At 46.8% G+C, this 18,120-nt stretch overlaps 2 protein-coding genes across 2 annotated transcripts in view; both read left to right on the forward strand.

Moving 5' to 3' along the window:
• On the forward strand, nucleotides 1-7,245 carry LOC142767398 (uncharacterized). The gene is made up of 5 exons (XM_075868967.1): nucleotides 1-448; nucleotides 1,467-1,643; nucleotides 1,912-2,009; nucleotides 2,486-2,635; nucleotides 7,128-7,245. The coding sequence occupies exons 1-5, from the start codon at nucleotides 151-153 to the stop codon at nucleotides 7,134-7,136; spliced, it is 732 nt and encodes a 243-aa protein (XP_075725082.1). The 5' UTR covers nucleotides 1-150; the 3' UTR covers nucleotides 7,137-7,245.
• LOC142767734 (phospholipid-transporting ATPase ABCA3-like) overlaps nucleotides 7,139-18,120 on the forward strand; it is a 20,617-nt gene continuing 9,635 nt past the window's right edge. Inside the window, exons 1-7 of the mRNA XM_075869955.1 lie at nucleotides 7,139-7,313; nucleotides 8,779-8,934; nucleotides 9,960-10,088; nucleotides 13,152-13,309; nucleotides 15,095-15,250; nucleotides 16,563-16,770; nucleotides 17,456-17,708. Coding sequence (XP_075726070.1) covers nucleotides 7,139-7,313; nucleotides 8,779-8,934; nucleotides 9,960-10,088; nucleotides 13,152-13,309; nucleotides 15,095-15,250; nucleotides 16,563-16,770; nucleotides 17,456-17,708 — 1,235 coding nt within the window. The remainder of the gene's footprint in view (nucleotides 7,314-8,778; nucleotides 8,935-9,959; nucleotides 10,089-13,151; nucleotides 13,310-15,094; nucleotides 15,251-16,562; nucleotides 16,771-17,455; nucleotides 17,709-18,120) is intronic.

Consider the following 18,120-nt stretch of genomic DNA (forward strand, 5'->3'; position numbering starts at 1 on the left):
GGTACAAGCACCAACGGAGGCAAAAAAAAAAAAAAAAAAAAAACAGCCGGAAGCGCCACTTACAACGCGGCGCAGAGTGGAGCCACAACCGCGACTGGAGCGCCTCCCTGCGAGTGTCGAGCGAACTACAGTGGCGGGGACGAACGCGACATGAGTCACAACGTGGTCACGTTCCTCTGGCGATCGCTGCTGGTGCAGGCCATACGACGGCTCTACGTTGCCACCGCGCTCGAGCTGGCCTTCGTGCTCCTGTCTTTCGGGGCGGTGCTCCAACGGCACACTCCCGTGCTGCTGGACACCAGTCCCAACGCCACCGAGCTTGACTCGCTACTCGTGTCGAGGCGTCCGACGCACGTGGTGTTCGGACCCGATACGATTTACAACAGGAAGCTGCTGGAAGCCGTGGTCGCTTTGTACTCCGCTAGCGACGTGACGGAAAACCAAACAGGTGTGGCATATGTATGCGCGTGTATAGATGGCTTGCGTTGACGTCACTTAAACCGCCGTATTTGTGCACCGCATTGCACCCGCAAGGTTTTTCACGTCACGTGGTAATGTTAACGTCACGTCACTTTCAAGTCCTCTTGTTATTGGCGTTCAGTGGCCAATGACATTCTGGCTGCATTGTAATCATATTGAAACAGGTTAAACGCGATGTGATTATGCTGCTGCGTTTAAGTCATCAAGGTCGCCATGTTGGTTAACCAGTATGTTATGAAGCGCTGACCATGAAGATACGTGTAAACTATCCGTTGGTGTGACCCATTTGCACAAAGGGGGACAGTGGTTAGAAAACTGCTTGTACGTGTGTTTTAGGGGCAAAGCTCCTTAAGACGTGGGTCTGTACATCCTCCGATGTGTCTAGTAGTAGCAACCAACTACCGGTGGCACTTACCCGCTCTATAGCGGGTATGTGCCACAGGGCAAGCGAGATGGGAGATGGCGCTACTTAGAGTGTTAACTAGATGGACGCTCGAACGGACGCACGGACGGATGGATGGACTCACGGACGGCCGGAAGCAAGAACGAATGGACAGACGGGAGCACAGACGGGCTGACGGGCGCTTCGTCCCACTCATCATCATTCACTCCATGGATATGCTATGATTTTTCTGGAAATAAAGTTCAGTTGTAGTGTGCGCCATTTTTTGCGCAAAATGCCATCCACGAGGGGAAAGAGTGAAATATAAAAGCCGCGTTTGTAGAGCCTCCAGATTGTGAGCATGACGCACTGGATATCGTGCCCAGCACATGTTGTCGCGGACAGAGCAGTCTTTGTTGTGACTCAAGGTCACAGAACTCTTCTTCTTTATAGTGCCATTTGGTCATATGCGTTTTTTTCGACGCCATTTCCGCGATGAAAATACGCCTCTGAAATCTTTGTGGGCTGCGGTATAGAACACCTCAATTTTTTGTGTTAAGGGTTTTTTTCTCTCGTTCTTTTTTCTCGACAATCGTTTTGACAGAACCGTCCACCGCTCTCAATGCCAGCCTAGTGAGCGACGTCTCCAAAGACTGCGCCGAGATCGCCGTCAGTCAGAAGGCGTCGGTGCATCTGATGTGCGCGGCCCTGCAGACGCCCGAAGTTGGCAAGAGCCACGCCCACGCCAGAAGCCTCACGTACACAATCTACAGGCCCTTCGGTGAGGACGACTTTGGTGCTACCGGTAAAAACTGCAATCTTAAGCGCTTTCTGTCACAATGATTGGCTAAAACAGTTGATCTGCGTCAGCTGAAAACATAATCAGTTATTAAATTTTATGAATGAGATAATTGATAAGAATAACTGTACAGATCATAACACGTACCGAGTGATTTCGTGTTGATTAGGCCAATGCGTGCAGCAAAGTACCGTCTAGTGTAGTCGTAGCGTGCCCACAGGCTTAATCAATACTGGCTTTCATTTTTCAGGATTTTCCACGAGTTACATGTACGCCATCGAACAAGCGCGTCTGAAGTTGCAGAGGATGTATTCCCTATCGACTGAGGATGAGTACGAGGATGTGAAGGTGAGCAAGCTTCTGTTGACCGTTTGTTTCAAAAGTTTTATCCACTTCTTTAAAAACGTATTTCATGTAACTAAAATCCATAAACTGTACGAGTTGAAATGCCCCACCTTTATTTCGTGACAATTACACAACAGCTGTCCAGTGAAAAGCAATAGCAGTGAAGCAAAGGTAGGAAGTTGAGCCAGTCCGGGATAAACGGTTTTCTAAACAGCTGCTCAATGTGGTGAACAGTGTAGATAAACCAGGTGGCATCCTGCTCTTCTGCTGCGTTATAGATTGCTCGGGGGATCGATTCAGTTCCGAGCCCCATGAGGTTCGTTATCACCTTACCTTCCTATCTGCCGCTAGCGACGGGTTAACTCTTTCATTACTCAACGGAACTTTTATGCCTTCCATTATACTTAGGCATGTTAATACATGTTGCAGTGGTGGTTGTTCGACACAAAGTAAGAGAAGGACGGGATAAACTTTCGCAGATTGTCGTTGAAGACCTTTCCGGCTGGGTGTTCAGCAAGATGACCAACTCTTACCGGCCCGAATTCGTCATCACGATGTTCATGGCGTTCACCATCACGGCCACACGAAGACTCAATGCCATCGGATACGAGCTTTCCACTGGCCTGGCCGTAAGTAATATGAGAAACAGAATATTAGAGATAGTAAACCATTACACATTTTTCAACATTTTGCAATCAGCTGTCCAGCAACTCAACAGAGGACTCTTCTGCAGAAGGGTACACATTACTCCGGTCAGAGAAGAGGGTAGAGTGTGGGCGCCTTGCTGTCGGGTACATAGCTGCACTTACAGGGCAGTCATGCGAACTCACTCTCTTTATAACAGAGTAATAATATACATTTACTGCCTTTGTGGTGGTGTAGTACCCTTTCCACAAGGCTGCAGTTTCAAGGGAAGTATTTTGGGCTGTCTAATCGAGTGAAGTAGTCAAACTTGGCGCACTCCACCAAAAGTCGAATGTCGAGAGCTAACATGGAGTAGTCAGAGTAGACGTTCCAACCCGAAGATGACAGTAATGTACAACCACCAGTCAACCAAGTGTGCACTGAAAGGTCAGCCACGGTAAACGGAAGACATTCTGAGCGAATCACTGGGTTCATGGTTATTCTTTCATGTCGCCTCTGCCAGAGGTGCTGGCTGCATCCCATTTGCTGCATCCTTTGCTGAATTCAAAGCAAAGCCAAATGGGATAGAATGCAGCAAACGTGTTTAAACCACCTCTGGGTTTCGGGCACAATTAGGGGGAAAGAAAACGTGGCCAGTTATAGCTTACTTGTGGACGGGGAATGTCTGCAGAGAAAATAATCTCGAGATATTGAATTGCAAACACACCGATGTCAAACAATTTGGTCATGGAGCCCAAACAATCGCATTAAGGGACATGAGTGCTCACATGCATGACATTGACGGAAATTCAGCCATAAATGGTAAGTTATTAACTCGATAGCGTTAAAAAGCTCGTTCCACAGAAATTTTGGCGTCGGCTTCGTTGTCGGTGTCATTGGCTGTGAGCGAAAAATTGTCATAATTGCGGGACTGAAGAATCAAGAAATATGCTAATAAAGAAATTCTGGGTCCTAATGGGGATTGAAACCGGCCCGTTTGGGTCTGAGTAGGGATCAAACCAGGGTTGTTTGCCTGGCAAACGAGTGTTCTACCACACAGCCGTGCCTCTGCATGTGAATACAGTGAAAACAACTTTCTCTGCTTGAAACTGCAGGGAAAGTTACTTTCATGCTTTAAAACGCACGAATCTTGTATACATGCTTCACAATACAACATGAAATACTGCCGTTTATAATGCGTGGTAAAAACATACATTGCCACGGGGCTTCAAAACATAGGATTATCATAATTACTTCATAGTTTAAAGCCAGTCACCCACTACAAAAGGCACACACGCTACTGCACCATCAAGAACACGTAGTGAGTGCACATCACGTTCGAAAAGATTTCATACATAGGTCTTTGAAGCACATACTAGAAACAGAATGTTGCTATCGCGTTCAACTCTTGAAGGTGAAGCTTAAGGGTCTCCTAAATTCTGCTACATCGTTGCGAGCTACATGTTCTTGAGATAGTTAACGCGGGGCCTAAGTGTGAGGGGCAAATCACGTGGGAAGTCAGACACAGGCTATCGAGCATTGATTATTGTCTAATAACTGGTGGAATCGGTGACAAACTGATAAGAACAGACGAAGAAGGCATTACAGACTTGTGTAGTGATGGTAAACGTACAGCATTACAAAAAAGATATAAAACTGCAAATGAGAACATAGAACCAAAGTTTGTTAGCTCGTACTGAATGTGGAAATATCCACCCAAGTATGCGTGTGTGTAGAAGCCCACATGAGGCTTTGGGTTTTAGGGACAACCGTGGAAAGCAGAGCACGTCTGCGATATAAGCAAATGAGAGACGGTTAAAGTATTTGCGGTTGAAAAATAAAGATCAAGGGCAGAAATAGTGGGGATAAAGAGGTCATTCTGCCTGAAGAGGCAGAGACATGGACCGTGAATTTCTATTTTTTTCTTGCTTATAAGAAGGTTTACTTAATCGAAGTAAATAGGCACTATACAAACATAAAAGAAAAAAGTTTTCTGCTTGTTTTTCCTTCGATACTCGTGGCACACATTTCCCCACCATTTTATAAAAGGGGACGCTCATCGCATCCATTCTTCGCAGCACGTTCCTGCCGAGAGCGCCGAGCCGTGTATATGCGTGTGTGTTGTCTTGCATTTTAGTTCGTTGGCTATATCGAGGCGAATAGTGAATGCATGTAGAATTCCCGTCGTTATTGCCTAAATGAACGCACTAAATAAAGTTAAATAACAGCAAACCAACGGTCTGATTCTCAACCAAAGCGAGCTAAACCTAGCCTGGTTTAACCGCATTTGACCGCGCAGTTTGTATTTACGTCTTGATTGTGAGGCACTCTATGTTCACTACATAACGGGGCGGAGTTACTAAGTGCGTTCATTGCGATTGGCCTGCATCCTCCTTCCGTTTTCCGCTGTATAGGAAAAGCAGGCTCTGACGGGGCTGACGGCGGTCCAGTTTGCGGCGGGCCATTTTTTTTACGTCGTTGGCGTTCTACCTCGTTGAGTGCGCCATGGTGAGTACGACATTGTACAGCGTCCAACTCACCAAGGACGTGACGGCGTACGCGAACGGCATAAGCCCGTTTATGGTGATCGTGTCTTTCCTGCTCTACGCCGTCGGCCAATCGATGGTAAGGGTCTTCGTGTCGTCGGTGTTTCCAAAAGGTGACGCACGAAGAGTTTCCACCTCTACGCCACGCTCACCATGTATTCAGACACGAAAACGAACGCCGTCGAAAGAAAAATCAAGAAGTCCGCATCTTAGCTTATACTTTATATCTGAGGGTGATAATTGATTAGTACCGTAACCATGTACTAGTAACACTCGTGGAAGATACCTACTGACTTTGTTTTGACAAGTTAGATACGTTGTCATGTTTTAGCTCCCAGGTGGGAGCCCAGCCCAGCGATCTGCCGGAAATCAATAAAGTTTACGTCTCTCTCCCTTCGACACCGTGAAAACCGTAACAGCGAAGCTGTTAGCGCGCGAGCGTATGTGATTGGCTGGCGAGATGACGCGGGATAGTGAATCGGCCACTAGATTTTAATTACGTGCGCTTACACTTGATTGGGCGTAGCGAGATAACGTGAGCTGCGGGATCGGGTAATGGCGTTTCAGCGAACGCCTATATACAGCGTCACGTGATTTACCACCCAGTGCTTGCTCCCCGTTGTCTACGTGAGCCTGTTGTACACGCCCAGGTGCCTTGCCTTTGTTTTGACGATTCATGCAAGACTCCAAGTAATATAATTAACAAATATGCAAATTGCCTTGCTTCACCTGGATTTATTACCATTAACGGATCTATCTAATTATTGCAGTTAACGGAAGTGCAGATAGCTTTTCTATATAGCATATACCTTCTATGTAAGGAAATCACAATCATTTCAAATATCCTCATTTAGCTTTATTTATTTATTCACCTGCATAATGTCTACTACCCCCTACTACTACTACTGCTACTGCTTCTACGACGGCGGCGGCGGCAGAGGGCATAAGGGTAATGCAGCTTCTCTGTAACAACCATACAAACTTTTTTTCCACCACTTATTGGCATAAGTGTATGCCAGCGCAGGCCTGATAATGGGTGCATCAGTGATTTTTGTGCCATTTTTAAATAGCTGTAGTCCTTATCTGGTTCAGACTTCACAGTAATGAATTCACAGTCTGCAGAATGTGTGATTAAATGAGCTTTTATAATATTATTTGGGGTTCTACGTGCCAGGACCACGATATGGCTGTGAGGCACAGCATAGTGCAGGGTTCCGGGAATTTGGACCACCTTGTGTTGTGTAACATACACCGAGATCACCCGGGTACACTGACGTCTAGCTCCTCACCTCAATCTAATTGAGGTGAGGAGCTGTGTATCGCTGTGTATTGAGATCGAACACGCGACCATTTGGGGCGTCTGTTGAGCCGCTCATCGATGAGACCATTTTCTTACACCGTGGATGAGACACACGACCGATTTAGTTGAACGTCCCCAACAGCTCTGTGGACGCAGCCTGCCAGCCATTTCCTACGGCATGCCTGCGTCCGACGAGCTGCTACGGACGCCCAACTACGTCTGAGAGTAGACGTAGACGGGACGGACGCAGCTTCTGAGCGCCTCTAGAGATCTGTGCTCCTTCAGTGACACTTACGTTCGCGGGCAAATGAGCCCTGGCGTTCTAACCATGCAGTGTGCTAGGCTTCCAAAGTGGAGTATAGGCAAGCTTAACTTATGATGCAGTAGCGTCATCTCAACTCCTCTCTCACATCACTGATACTCACACTTATTTAACTTTTAAATGTGAAACATTTTATAGTCGCACCTACTCACAAATCCGGTGTCGGCGGTGTCGTATACACTGCGCGTGCGTAGTTTCAGACTCATGTTTTGCAGGTTCTAGTTTTATGTTGTAGGTTTTATTGTTTCTGTTAATAACCATGTCGGGCAGGTTCTACCACTTTACGTTGTGCCTAAATGTGCGCATACTTCCTGAACCATGCTCTTCAGGTTGGGTGAGGATGCTCCTGTTCGTGGGACTCATATTAGTGGCCCCGGCAACGGTCAGTCTCGGCATCGTAACGGTGCCCCAGTACCTGACCACGACCAGAAGAAGCAAGCTCCTTGCAGGCTTTCTCCCCCAATCTGGACTCGTCTCGGTCATGATGATTATGTTTCTCGCACAAGATTACGAAGGTGAGCGCTCTTCTCATTGCAGCGTATACCTACCGCAACCTAAATATTTAGGTTGCGGAAATAAATGAAAAATATATAGTAAACATATGTATTCTTACGGAAACATGCGGAATTATTGGACATCGCATACGGATCGTTTCAATAGGGATGCATTCCATTCCAAGCTATTTACACACATGAATGAGACACGTACATGGAGCGCAGATCCTTAACGAAACAGATTGGAGCCGACCGTTATCCTTGATTTCGGTGTCTGGTAAGGGCACCTGCACATCGACGTTTTTGTTCTATTGTGCATTCCTCAATCATCAAACTGCCGAAACGAATCCCAGAGGCCACGCAGAAATAAGTGTGTGGTTGAGATATGCTCCGCCAGGTGCCGCAACGATGCCAGCTGCTCACAAGAAAAGCGTTTGCTGTTTAAGTGAACTCATTCAATTAAGCTTCACTGATTATCCTGATGGTGAGTTGGTCTTTATGATAAATTAACCTATGATCCGTTATCATAACTATCCAATACAGCCATTACCTTGAGGCACATCCTTCGATTTTATTCCGATTTGATTCTATTTCTGCCAGTAAACAATTATCCTCATCTGGCTGGCCCACGTTTTTTCTTCTTGAAAAAAAAAGGGGGGGGGGGGGCTTTCATCACTTTACTGTCAAGAATGCTAAGCTGCACTGATAGCGGACTCGCCATTCGTGACCGAGGTCACGTGACCTCGCGGTCATTCGTGACCGCAAGGATAACACAAAGAAAGTACGCAAGATAAAAGGCATTGCAGTCGCCTAGCAAAAAGATCGCTCAGATACTAGATTCTAAAAAAGATATCTCCAGTTGTCCCGGTACAAACCCAGAGAACGACTTCGTACGTGCGTTTGACCTGCAACCTCAGACAGCGTCAATTACCTCCTGTTCCTCCTCGCAAGATGGCCGTCAGATGTGCATACGGTGATTGTGGACATAGGCAGTGCCAGTTTATCCTCCTCTCCCATGCACCTTTCTTCATCCTCAGCACCTTAATTCTTTTGACGTGACCACTGTGCCGGCACTACGAAGATCAGTGTGGACAGGATGCTGATTGGTTGTGTCGTCCGCGACCTCCGATTCCATTGTATTTCTTGCCGAATCTGCCCACCTCCCGCGGTCTCCTGGTGCCGTGTAGCTCTCGCCGATCAGTTCCCCGTCTTCGGACACCTTCAACCTGGTCACCCATCTATCCTATCTCTTCTATTTACATTCTTTCTCTCACTTCTGTACGACGAGTACTCCCCATTCTTCGTCTTTCTAGTATTCCTTTAATGTCTTACTCCCTCGCCAACAAGGAGCATAACCGTGTCACCATAATCGGGAGAAAAAAATTAGCTCCTTTTTGCGTTCCTTGAAGAACAACTACTACTAGAACAGGGGGCGAAAGTAGCCACTGAACGGGGAGATTCGCATGTCATCTTTGTGCTATACCAGGAGGTGCTGATTGGTCCGTGGTCACCAGCCATGTGATGGACAACAACATCACCATACTGGAACTCTGGCTGCTCATGTTCATCTCCAACGTGAGCATCATGTTCCTGACGTGGTACCTGCCGCAGATACTGCCTTGGTGCACGGACAGCCCACCTAGTTTGTTATTTCTCCTCATGGTGAGCATGCAATGGCACAACCATAGACGCTTTGAACACACTAGATCCAGGGAGTTCCCGCTAGCCTCTTTAACGTTGGTCGCCACATTATGGGGCCCACAATGTTCATTAATGTAACTTCTGGGAGTTTACGTGCCAAAACAACGATGTGATTACTGGACACACTGTATTGGAGGGCTCCAAAATATGATATTTTTGAAAAACTTTGGCAAATTTGGTCAAACACTGTCAGCTTGGGCGCAGTAAATTCCCGCTTTCACACCCAAAGCTGACTAGACCTTAATATTTCACTCTGAGAATGTAACAAACGTATCGTTCCCGTCGAAAGGAAGGCTTAGTCGATTTGCCCCGGACATCAATCCACACTGCCCTGAGTGCCGCGAATAGTATACAGTGCTCGTTAGCTGACATTCTCTGGCAATGTTTGGCGTTACCAAATGCCTCCTTTACAAACAAGAAGAATGAGAGGAAGCCTCCAAAAGCGGTGATCTCCGTGAACAACTTAGGGCGGTACAAACCACCCGCGTACTGTAGTTCCTTAGGACCCGAATAAAGTTAGTTGACTGACTAATTGGTATGAGCCACTGAGCATAATTTAAAGTGTACCTAAAAGTACTCACGCCTCTGGCATTTCGCCCCTTTTGGAGTGCGACAGTGGTGGCCCGAAATGAAACCCGTGCCTTTTGGGTCTCTAGAAGGTTTCGTATTCCCCAGCCCCTTAAGGCTACGCAGGAAAATTCGTAGTTATGCAGTAATAGTGAGTGTTCGTTCTTTTGTTGCCCGGAGAGCACTCTGACCTGGAGCACCGTGCTCGAAAATAACCAGTCGAATGAGTTATGATCACCCAATGCCAATCAGCCAGACTACTACGCAGCGCACAAACACGGCCAGCTGAATGAGACATTATATAGTCATAATCAGATGCTTGATGTCAAATCTCGTGAAATAAGTTTCTGCAAACTGGCTCGTCTTTACATGCTCCTGTTGTCGATTCGCATTTTGCAGCCAAGCTACTGGAAGGGAGAGCAAGCTCGAATGAACATCGAAGCGAAGCCTCTACACAGAGATCCTTACCGCTTCGAAGAGATGCCGTCAGACGTGCGTCCCATAGTTCGGGCAAGAAACCCCACAAAGGTGAGCGGCTACAGCCCGCATATCTGGAGACGCAGTATGCGACTCGGAGAAACGCAAAAAGCAACTTAACTTAAGAACTTGGGAGGTTCGAAGTGTCCGCGACTCGAGCGAACCAATATGATCGCGGGAAACTCCTGCATACATTCGCCTTGAATCACTGACCATGGTTCGTTCGAAACGGGAAATCTAGCGACCAGTTGGTAGTGGGAAGGCTCAGCAGTTATACTAGCGGACAAGTTTCCTTGGCAATCAAGAGAAAGGTACGGGGGCGGAGCTATATACCACTCCTACGCGAAGAAGTTCGGTTCGGCTCGCGTTTCGAATGACGGCCGTGTTCGAAAGACAACTTCGCATGCACTTTGCCACGTCTAGGCAGCCATTATGAGTGAAATTTTCCACCAGATTCTTTGGCGAGTCGTCGGAATAGCTAGAGGGCGACGAGCAACCGCCTATAAAGAAGAAGACGCCATTTTAACTGAGGTCCACGCAAAGTGTGTGACGTTTTCAGACGTGCGAAATATATTCAGACGTGCGAGTATATTATTCAGCTGGGGCACACGCCTTCTTTGGCTCCATAGGCTTCCCTTCATTGCCAATAAACATTGTACGCGAGTATATATAGTTACTCCTGTAGGAGCAATCTACATGCGTATGATTATCAACATCCATAATATACATGTTACTGACAGTCCATGGACACGGTACGTGTTGAGAATATATTTCAATCATCTTCCAAAACGTGGTTTAGTTCTCGTTCTCACGACCTAGACCCCTCCTTAGCACTACTGACACCGAACTTGCTATGTAAGAAGCGCAACACAAGTTTTCTGTTTGTCTGTCTTCATGATTCAGGCTAAGGTTTAGGCACTTACTGAACGCCAAGCTATCTGGAATTGGTGCTGTGTTCATACATTTGAAAACAGTCTCTCAAAAAGCAAATATTACACATATTTAACGTGCCACATTATGAAGTAAGTATTGAGAGTTGTGTGCTTTTACTTGAAAACACACAAATACTTAATTATAAAGATCCTAGTCTTTCTTAGGCTGCGCTGAAAACACGACGCTTTGTATGAAAAAAGGCCAACAGAAGTCAATCGTTTTACGACGACATTTGCGGCGAAGCACGCAGGTGTTCGTCTGTCCGTCTGTATGTATGTATGTCCGTCTGTTCATCTGCCCATCCGTCGGTCGGTCTGACTGTCTGTCCGTCCGTCCATTCGTCCATCTGTCTGTCTGTGCGCCATCCTATCTAATTACTATCAAGCTAAACCACACGCAACGCGCGTCCACGTAATCTAGTGGTGGAGTCACGTGTGGATGGATGGATGTGCCCTTTAGATCGGGTGTTGGCTCACGCCACCTAGCCATAAAGTTAAGTACTATCACTGTGTGTTTGCGAATTGAATTCGACTCGCGCCTTGATTGTAGCCACCAATCAGTTAGCCTCCTCCTGGTTATTTCTACCCGTTTAAAGTCTTATTTGCCTTCACTTTTCCCAAACCCCAACGCTTTAAAGAATTCCGCGCCATTATCTTGGACAATAGGGTGGAGCCCTTTACAGAACATTATCAAATGTTTCGCCGTTTCCTCCTCCTCTCCACACGCACTACATGCCGTGTCTGTGCCTTTGTATTTGGCTCGGTACGTCTTGGTCCGCAATACTCCTGTTCTGGCCTCGAACAGCAAAGAACTACACCGAGAATCACAGTAGATCTTTTCTTTTGCAATTTCCTGCTTGAAAGTTTGGTAGGTACCCAGTGATGAAGTTCGTAGGCATTCCAATCTTCCATATGTCACTCTCTGTTACCATCACCTTCTTCTTAACCGTTGTTTCCTCATGACTTGGTATTATAACAAATTCCTATCAAACTGAACCACGCGCAACACGTGTCCACGCCATCTAGTGGTAGCTTCACGTGTGGATGGATGGATGGATGGATGGACGGACGGACGGACGGACGGACGGACGGACCCGGCTGTGCCTTTTAGACCGGCTTTTGTCTAAATACTTGCTTAACCATTTTCGAGTTCCTTTCCTCCATTTAGTATCGACATTCTTCATGTAACTGAAAACTTTCCTAGCCCAACGCTCCACTCCCATTTTTCTCAATCGCTCATCAAATTCTATATTGCTGCTAGCTTCCCTGCACTAAAATGATTTCCATCCCATGTCTCCCTGTACCCCTTGATTTCGGGTATTCCCGTGTGCTCCCAAAGCAAGTCTACCTATGCCATGTTGTTTAATTTCCAATCTTCTTAATTCTTACTGCAACAACGCCGCGCCATCTAGTGAACATTGTGAAAAGTAAGGGGTGGCTACTACAGAGGACGAACTGAGCCACAGCGTAGGGAGCTGAGTTATTTCTAATAACTAGCTTTTTTCGTCACATATGATTTGTTCACCTATTTTTCATTCAGTCACGGCAGGCCACCGCTGTGGCCCACTGTAGATGACGCTACATACACCCTTCCCCGAATCCTGCTCATGTTCTACCGGTGGTGGAGACTCATTTGCATGCGCGAGTGGGCAGTGTAATGGGTGACTTGCGGTAACACCAAATGATCCCCACTGCTTAAGGTAACTTACGGCAACACCAAACGATCCCCAGTGGTTACGGTAACTTACGGTAACGCCGAATGATCTCCAGCGTTTACGGTAGCTTACGGTGACACTGAACGATCCCCTGCGGGGAAGGCTCGCAACCCTCCAGGATCACCATAAAAAAAACTGGGCAGTTATGCACCACAGGAAAGGGAATTCAGCAGCTGATAGCACAATTACGCTTAGTAAGTAAGGCGAAGATGAAGGAAAGTGAATAATTTCAGTTAATTTGTGAGAAGGCGTGATATGAGGGTATGGAGGACGGAAAGACAGGATGGAGAGGATAAAGCATTTCATGGCCATGCGTAGCACGATACAGCGAGGGGGAGGGAAAGAGAAGTGAAAGTGAGGAGGGGGAGAGAAGCAATCCAGCTCCACTGTTTCCTCGGTCTTCGCAACACTAATTCGTAGCTGTCTCGATTTGATCGCTTTAAAAGGAATTCCTGCTTTCCTTATAGGCACGCTAGGTGGACCGACGAGCGGGACAGTTGTTGTGTGCGGTCACGACGTATACGCCGAGCGTGAGATGGTGCACAGCGCGGTCGCGCTAAGCCAGCAGACTGATCTCTTCTTCGACGACCTAACGTGCGGAGAAAACGCCCTCTACTTTGCCGCGGTAAGTGTGGCATGCGAGACTTCAACAAAAACAATAGACAAAACGCTTCCATGTCGCACACGCACTGCACTAAGACGTCTCCAAAGCTGAAGGTTTTTTTTTTCTTCCATCGTCTTTATTGGTTACCCCATACCAAGAAGCTTTCTACACCTTCCATACGTTTGGGATAGGCCCCTCGACGACCGAGCGACAATAAACTTGAGTAAAACTGCTAATCGGCGTAGTTGGAAGGAAATAATTCTTCACCCACTTTGCGCGAAACAAACACGGACGAAAGGAGTACACCCGGACGAGCGCAATTGAATCACGGGGAATGTTTTATACCATGGTCTACCAAGATTTCAATGCCGTACTTCCGTCATGGAAATGACGACGAAAAAATACTCATTATCAGAAGACAAATCTGGTTAAATTGCGCTTGTCCGTGTGTACTCCTTACTTCGTCCTTGTTTGTTTCGCGCAATGTGGCTAAAAGATGAGCGACAACGACATGTTCTTACATCTTTGTAAAACGTCAAAAAATATCGAAGATATGTGACAGCATGAAGAAGTCTTGACTACATGCGGTGACCTTGCCCCAGTAAATAGGGTGACGTCATCGCATGACTTCCTGCGTCACCCGTGTTCATGGCGAAGTTCATCTTTCGTATTTGATGAGGCATATAAAGCTTTCATATTTGTTAATTGAGAGCCCTAGCTTCCACTACTGTGAAGATCGAAGCCAGTGGCTGCAGCTGCACGTTCTGTACCAGCGGCTTCACGTGGTTCTCGTGCCCACTCGCGTGTCTGTAGCGCGTCGGCGCTCGACTGATTCATGCTCTTCTGCCTCCGAGCGAGACACACGACGCTTCAGCAGTGGCCAGGGGCCGACACACGAGGGGGGCTGAGAATGGTTCATCTAGTGTCTTTTGCCCACTCATGCGGTCCGTCAGAACCAGCCATATCCAACTGCACTGCGGAAACCTACGTTCTTCTCAGGCACCACAATCGAGTTAGGTCGATACGTGATAGCATTTCCGCGAAACAAGCGTGAAGAATCACAACTAGTCTGCAGACCAGCTCGTTGTCATCCCCGTAGTCATCATATAATCATAACAATTTACCTTCACTCTACTTGAAGATAATTACGGGATGAAGACCTCTTCCGACATCTATGACTCACGCTATCTTGTGCCAGCCGATTCTATTTTGTTGCTGCAAACTTTTTAATTATGTCACTTCATCTAATGAGCTGCCGTCCTCTGCAGTGTTTCCTATTGCTTGATGGCCGTTTCACTTTTATAACTAACCACTGGTTGTCTCTTCAGCAATAGGACTGTTTTTTTGTGTGTGGGACAGGGATTCAGCTAAGCAGGGTCCGAATTAAATGAACCCCAAGTGCATATACAGGGGCTAGTTGGTGTAGCATCTTGGGTAAACGCGCTGCAGAGATGGACTGGACACCCCACACACACAGAGCGCAGATGTGCGCGTGTACAGTCAGTCACTGTACAGTTAAAAGCGCGTTTAACCAAAATGAGCCCTGTTTTGTAACTAATATGTAACTAATATGTAACTAATATGCTATGTATTGAGTAGGAGTGCTGACACTTTACAAACGATCTCAAATAATACAATGAACTCTAACTTCAGTGAGCTTGAAGGGACCCAAGGAAATAATTCAGAATGTCTTGAATAACATCCGTTGTTTTTCTCTTCAGTTCAGAACATTTTCATTTTTTTTTGTTCATTCATGCGAAGTCGTTAGTTGAAGTGATGTCACCACTATTTTTTGCAAAACTGCAGCTGAGGAGTGGCTACAGCAGTGACGTGCAACAGGCCACGGCAAGCGTGCTGAGGAAGATGGACCTCGACGGCGCCAAGGACAAGATGCCCGTGGAGGTTTCCAGCGGAACATTGCGCATACTGAGCCTGGCTATCGCCATCGCCTCGCAGCCCAAGGTAATGCAACTGTTCGTGGAAAAGTTGTTTGTTGTTGTTTGACACGTACCCATGGCAAACGGGTACATGAACAGCTTACAAGGCAGCGGCCACCTATATATCTCATTTCGCTTAACACATGGCTGGCAAAATAGATAGTAGTTACGTGAAGTCTGCATCGGACGTGTCGAATGTGCGTGGTGAACTGTGCGTTGTACAATTGCTTTTCAATAACGACGGCTGACGGCGTATTGCAAAATTGTGTTTCTCCAAATGCGGAAGGTTGTCTGTGAATCACGAAACTGTACATTGCTGCACAGACAGGTGGCCGTACTCGTACCCATCCGGTAATAACCTATGAGGTAAAACTTAGCTGGCTGACTTACCAATAGGTTCAACTTAAATCAAAGACGACGGAACAAGCCATGGAAAGAATGGAATGAACAGGTCGCAGGTTCGGTTCCTGCCCAGTGCAGGTTATCTTTTTGGTCACTTCTATTTCTTGACATTTACATTACATTACATATGAATAACATCTCCTATACTTTGTTTTTGCATTATTAACTGTTATTTTTCATTATTATTGTGTCTAACAAACAAACGAAACCTTAAAAATTCTACTATCCTTCGTTCATAACGATCGGGGGTCTTGTTCTTGCAGACTTATTGCTTTCAGGTAGTCTGCAAAAAATTATTGTTCAGCAGCCAGCCCGTGATAAGATAGCGTGCTAAGGGACTTCAAACAGGCAGAAAAGCGTGTTCCACACTCGCCGTCATGGCTACTAGCAGCGCTGACTGACGCTCCCACGTTCAATGCACACATATTCCCTATAATGTGGACGAGGGATAGCCACAGTGGTATCTCAGTTGGTATAAGCTTCGGACGCGCTATTCTAAAGTCGAAGGTATGGTCTCTGTCCACGGCAAGTTGTCTAACTAATAATAACAACCGCAATACTCTCATTGGCATCGTTAACTGCTAGTCATCCTAAATAGAGCGGAATGGGCGAAGGAACAAAAGGGTGCTAGGGACATCAGAGTGAGCAGGGCACGTGGCGTGAAGGCAATATTACCACCAATCATTAAGAGTAACTGTCTGAATTTCAATTGAAGGCAAGCGCGTAAATAGATGCAGGAAATTAGGTGGGCAAATGAGATTATGAAATCTGGGAAGAACCATGCAGTAGACGATTGGGTTGATTGGGGAAACACTACGCTTACATCAGGGCTTGCGTGGGCATAGTGAGGCTGATAGTGATAATGCTATTTATCTTACACAGGTAATTGGATACGTGGAACGTTGGTCACTAAATATAGCATTTTTCGATGACAGCTTCTCATGCTTGACGAGCCTACCTCGGGAATGGACCCCGTTACTAGCCGAAAAATCTGGGACGTACTGCAGAAGATTGGGGGGGGAGACTACGCTCCTGTTCTCTCACGACATGTCCGAGGGGACGCCGTGGCTGACCAGATCATCATCATGTCCACCGGAACGGTCATCTGTAGTGGTTCGACGACATTTCTCAAGAAAGCATGCGGTAACTATTACAAAATAAGGGACCCCCACCCCAACTTCTTTGCCGAAATCGATCATAGCTCTGCGCAATGTGTTCACTAATGACTCATCATGGACAATAGCTGAGGTATGGTTAGTCCGGACGTTAGGTAAAGATCCCTCGCAGGACATTGCAAAATAAGATGATGCAGCAAAACGATACCAAGAAACAAGCACTGACTGTCAGCACCAGTTTATTCTAGTGATAGTATGTGCCTAACCGTTTCATGATTAGACCCTTTCACTGGTAAGCTTTCTGTTGAACTAAAGAAAACAGGTGCCATATAATTGGCTGTCAGTCGCATTCTTTCTCTAATCTTTCTGAGGTCCGTGATCTCCTTCCAAGGAGCCTTTAAACCACCTAACTTAGCACGCATCGAGTTCAGAATGCCGTCTTAATGCACAATGCCAGACACCTCTGTGAGCCTCGGGAGCACCACAAGTTCTACGAAACAATTGCATCTCCTCTGTGGACCTTTCGCTGATTCCCAGCGAGACTTCGAGTTGGGTGGTTGAAAGGCCGCTAAAATGCCAAACTTCAGTGTCCACAATTTTCGAGGTCCATAATTTTCATTTAAGGTAGAAAGGTTTAAAGTATCATCAGCACGACTAAACGGGTAGAGACATGTGTATATCCTGACCGAAGTTTGTGTGTCTATGCATTGCAGGTGTCGGATACACGATTACTCTCGTTAAGGAGCCTCGCCTATTCAACCTAGAGGGTGCTTTCGCAGTCATTAGGAACGTCATCCCAGGCGCTCACGTGCACTGGGACGGACAAAGCGCAGTGACCATCAGGCTGGGCACGCTCGACCGCACTAGCTTCCCGGCCTTGTTCGAGACACTGGAGCGTTCATCCAAGCAACTCGGCATCGCCGACATTGGCCTAACTGTGGCCACGGTGAAGGACGTGTTCACCAAGTAAGCCAACGCGAGGCCACTGATGAACAACGAGTTTCATTAGAATGTATAAAGTGCTCTCTAATAGGATAATTACTGGTCTTTCAGAATAAGAAACTAGATTCCAAAAGCAGGCAAGCGAGAAAAGGCAAAGCCTAAAGCTAGGTGGATAGGTGAGATAAAGAAGCCTGCTGAAGTTACGTGGCTGCAGCCAGCGTAGGTACAGGTAGCGTGGCTGAACATCAGAGAGACCTGTGCCATAGTTGGGCTTTACGCTACTGCTGTCGATGGTATGAGTGCCGGGACACCGAGGTCCGGGTTGACTGGTGAAACATCGGAGAGGTTTTTGCTATATATGGGCGTAGTTAGGCTACTGCTGATGATGGTATTAGTACAGGGACACCGAGGTCCGGCTTGACTGGCAGAACGTCGG

This window comes from Rhipicephalus microplus, chromosome 7 (assembly GCF_043290135.1).
Source record: "Rhipicephalus microplus isolate Deutch F79 chromosome 7, USDA_Rmic, whole genome shotgun sequence".
NCBI lineage: Eukaryota > Metazoa > Arthropoda > Arachnida > Ixodida > Ixodidae > Rhipicephalus > Rhipicephalus microplus.

Coding starts and splice junctions, on each gene's coding strand:
- LOC142767398 (XM_075868967.1), top strand. CDS start 151: ATGAGTCACAACGTGGTCACGTTCCTCTGGCGATCGCTGCTGGTGCAG. Junction 449..1,466: donor CGTGACGGAAAACCAAACAG/GTGTGGCATATG, acceptor TCGTTTTGACAG/AACCGTCCACCGCTCTCAAT. Junction 1,644..1,911: donor CACAATCTACAGGCCCTTCG/GTGAGGACGACT, acceptor TTCATTTTTCAG/GATTTTCCACGAGTTACATG.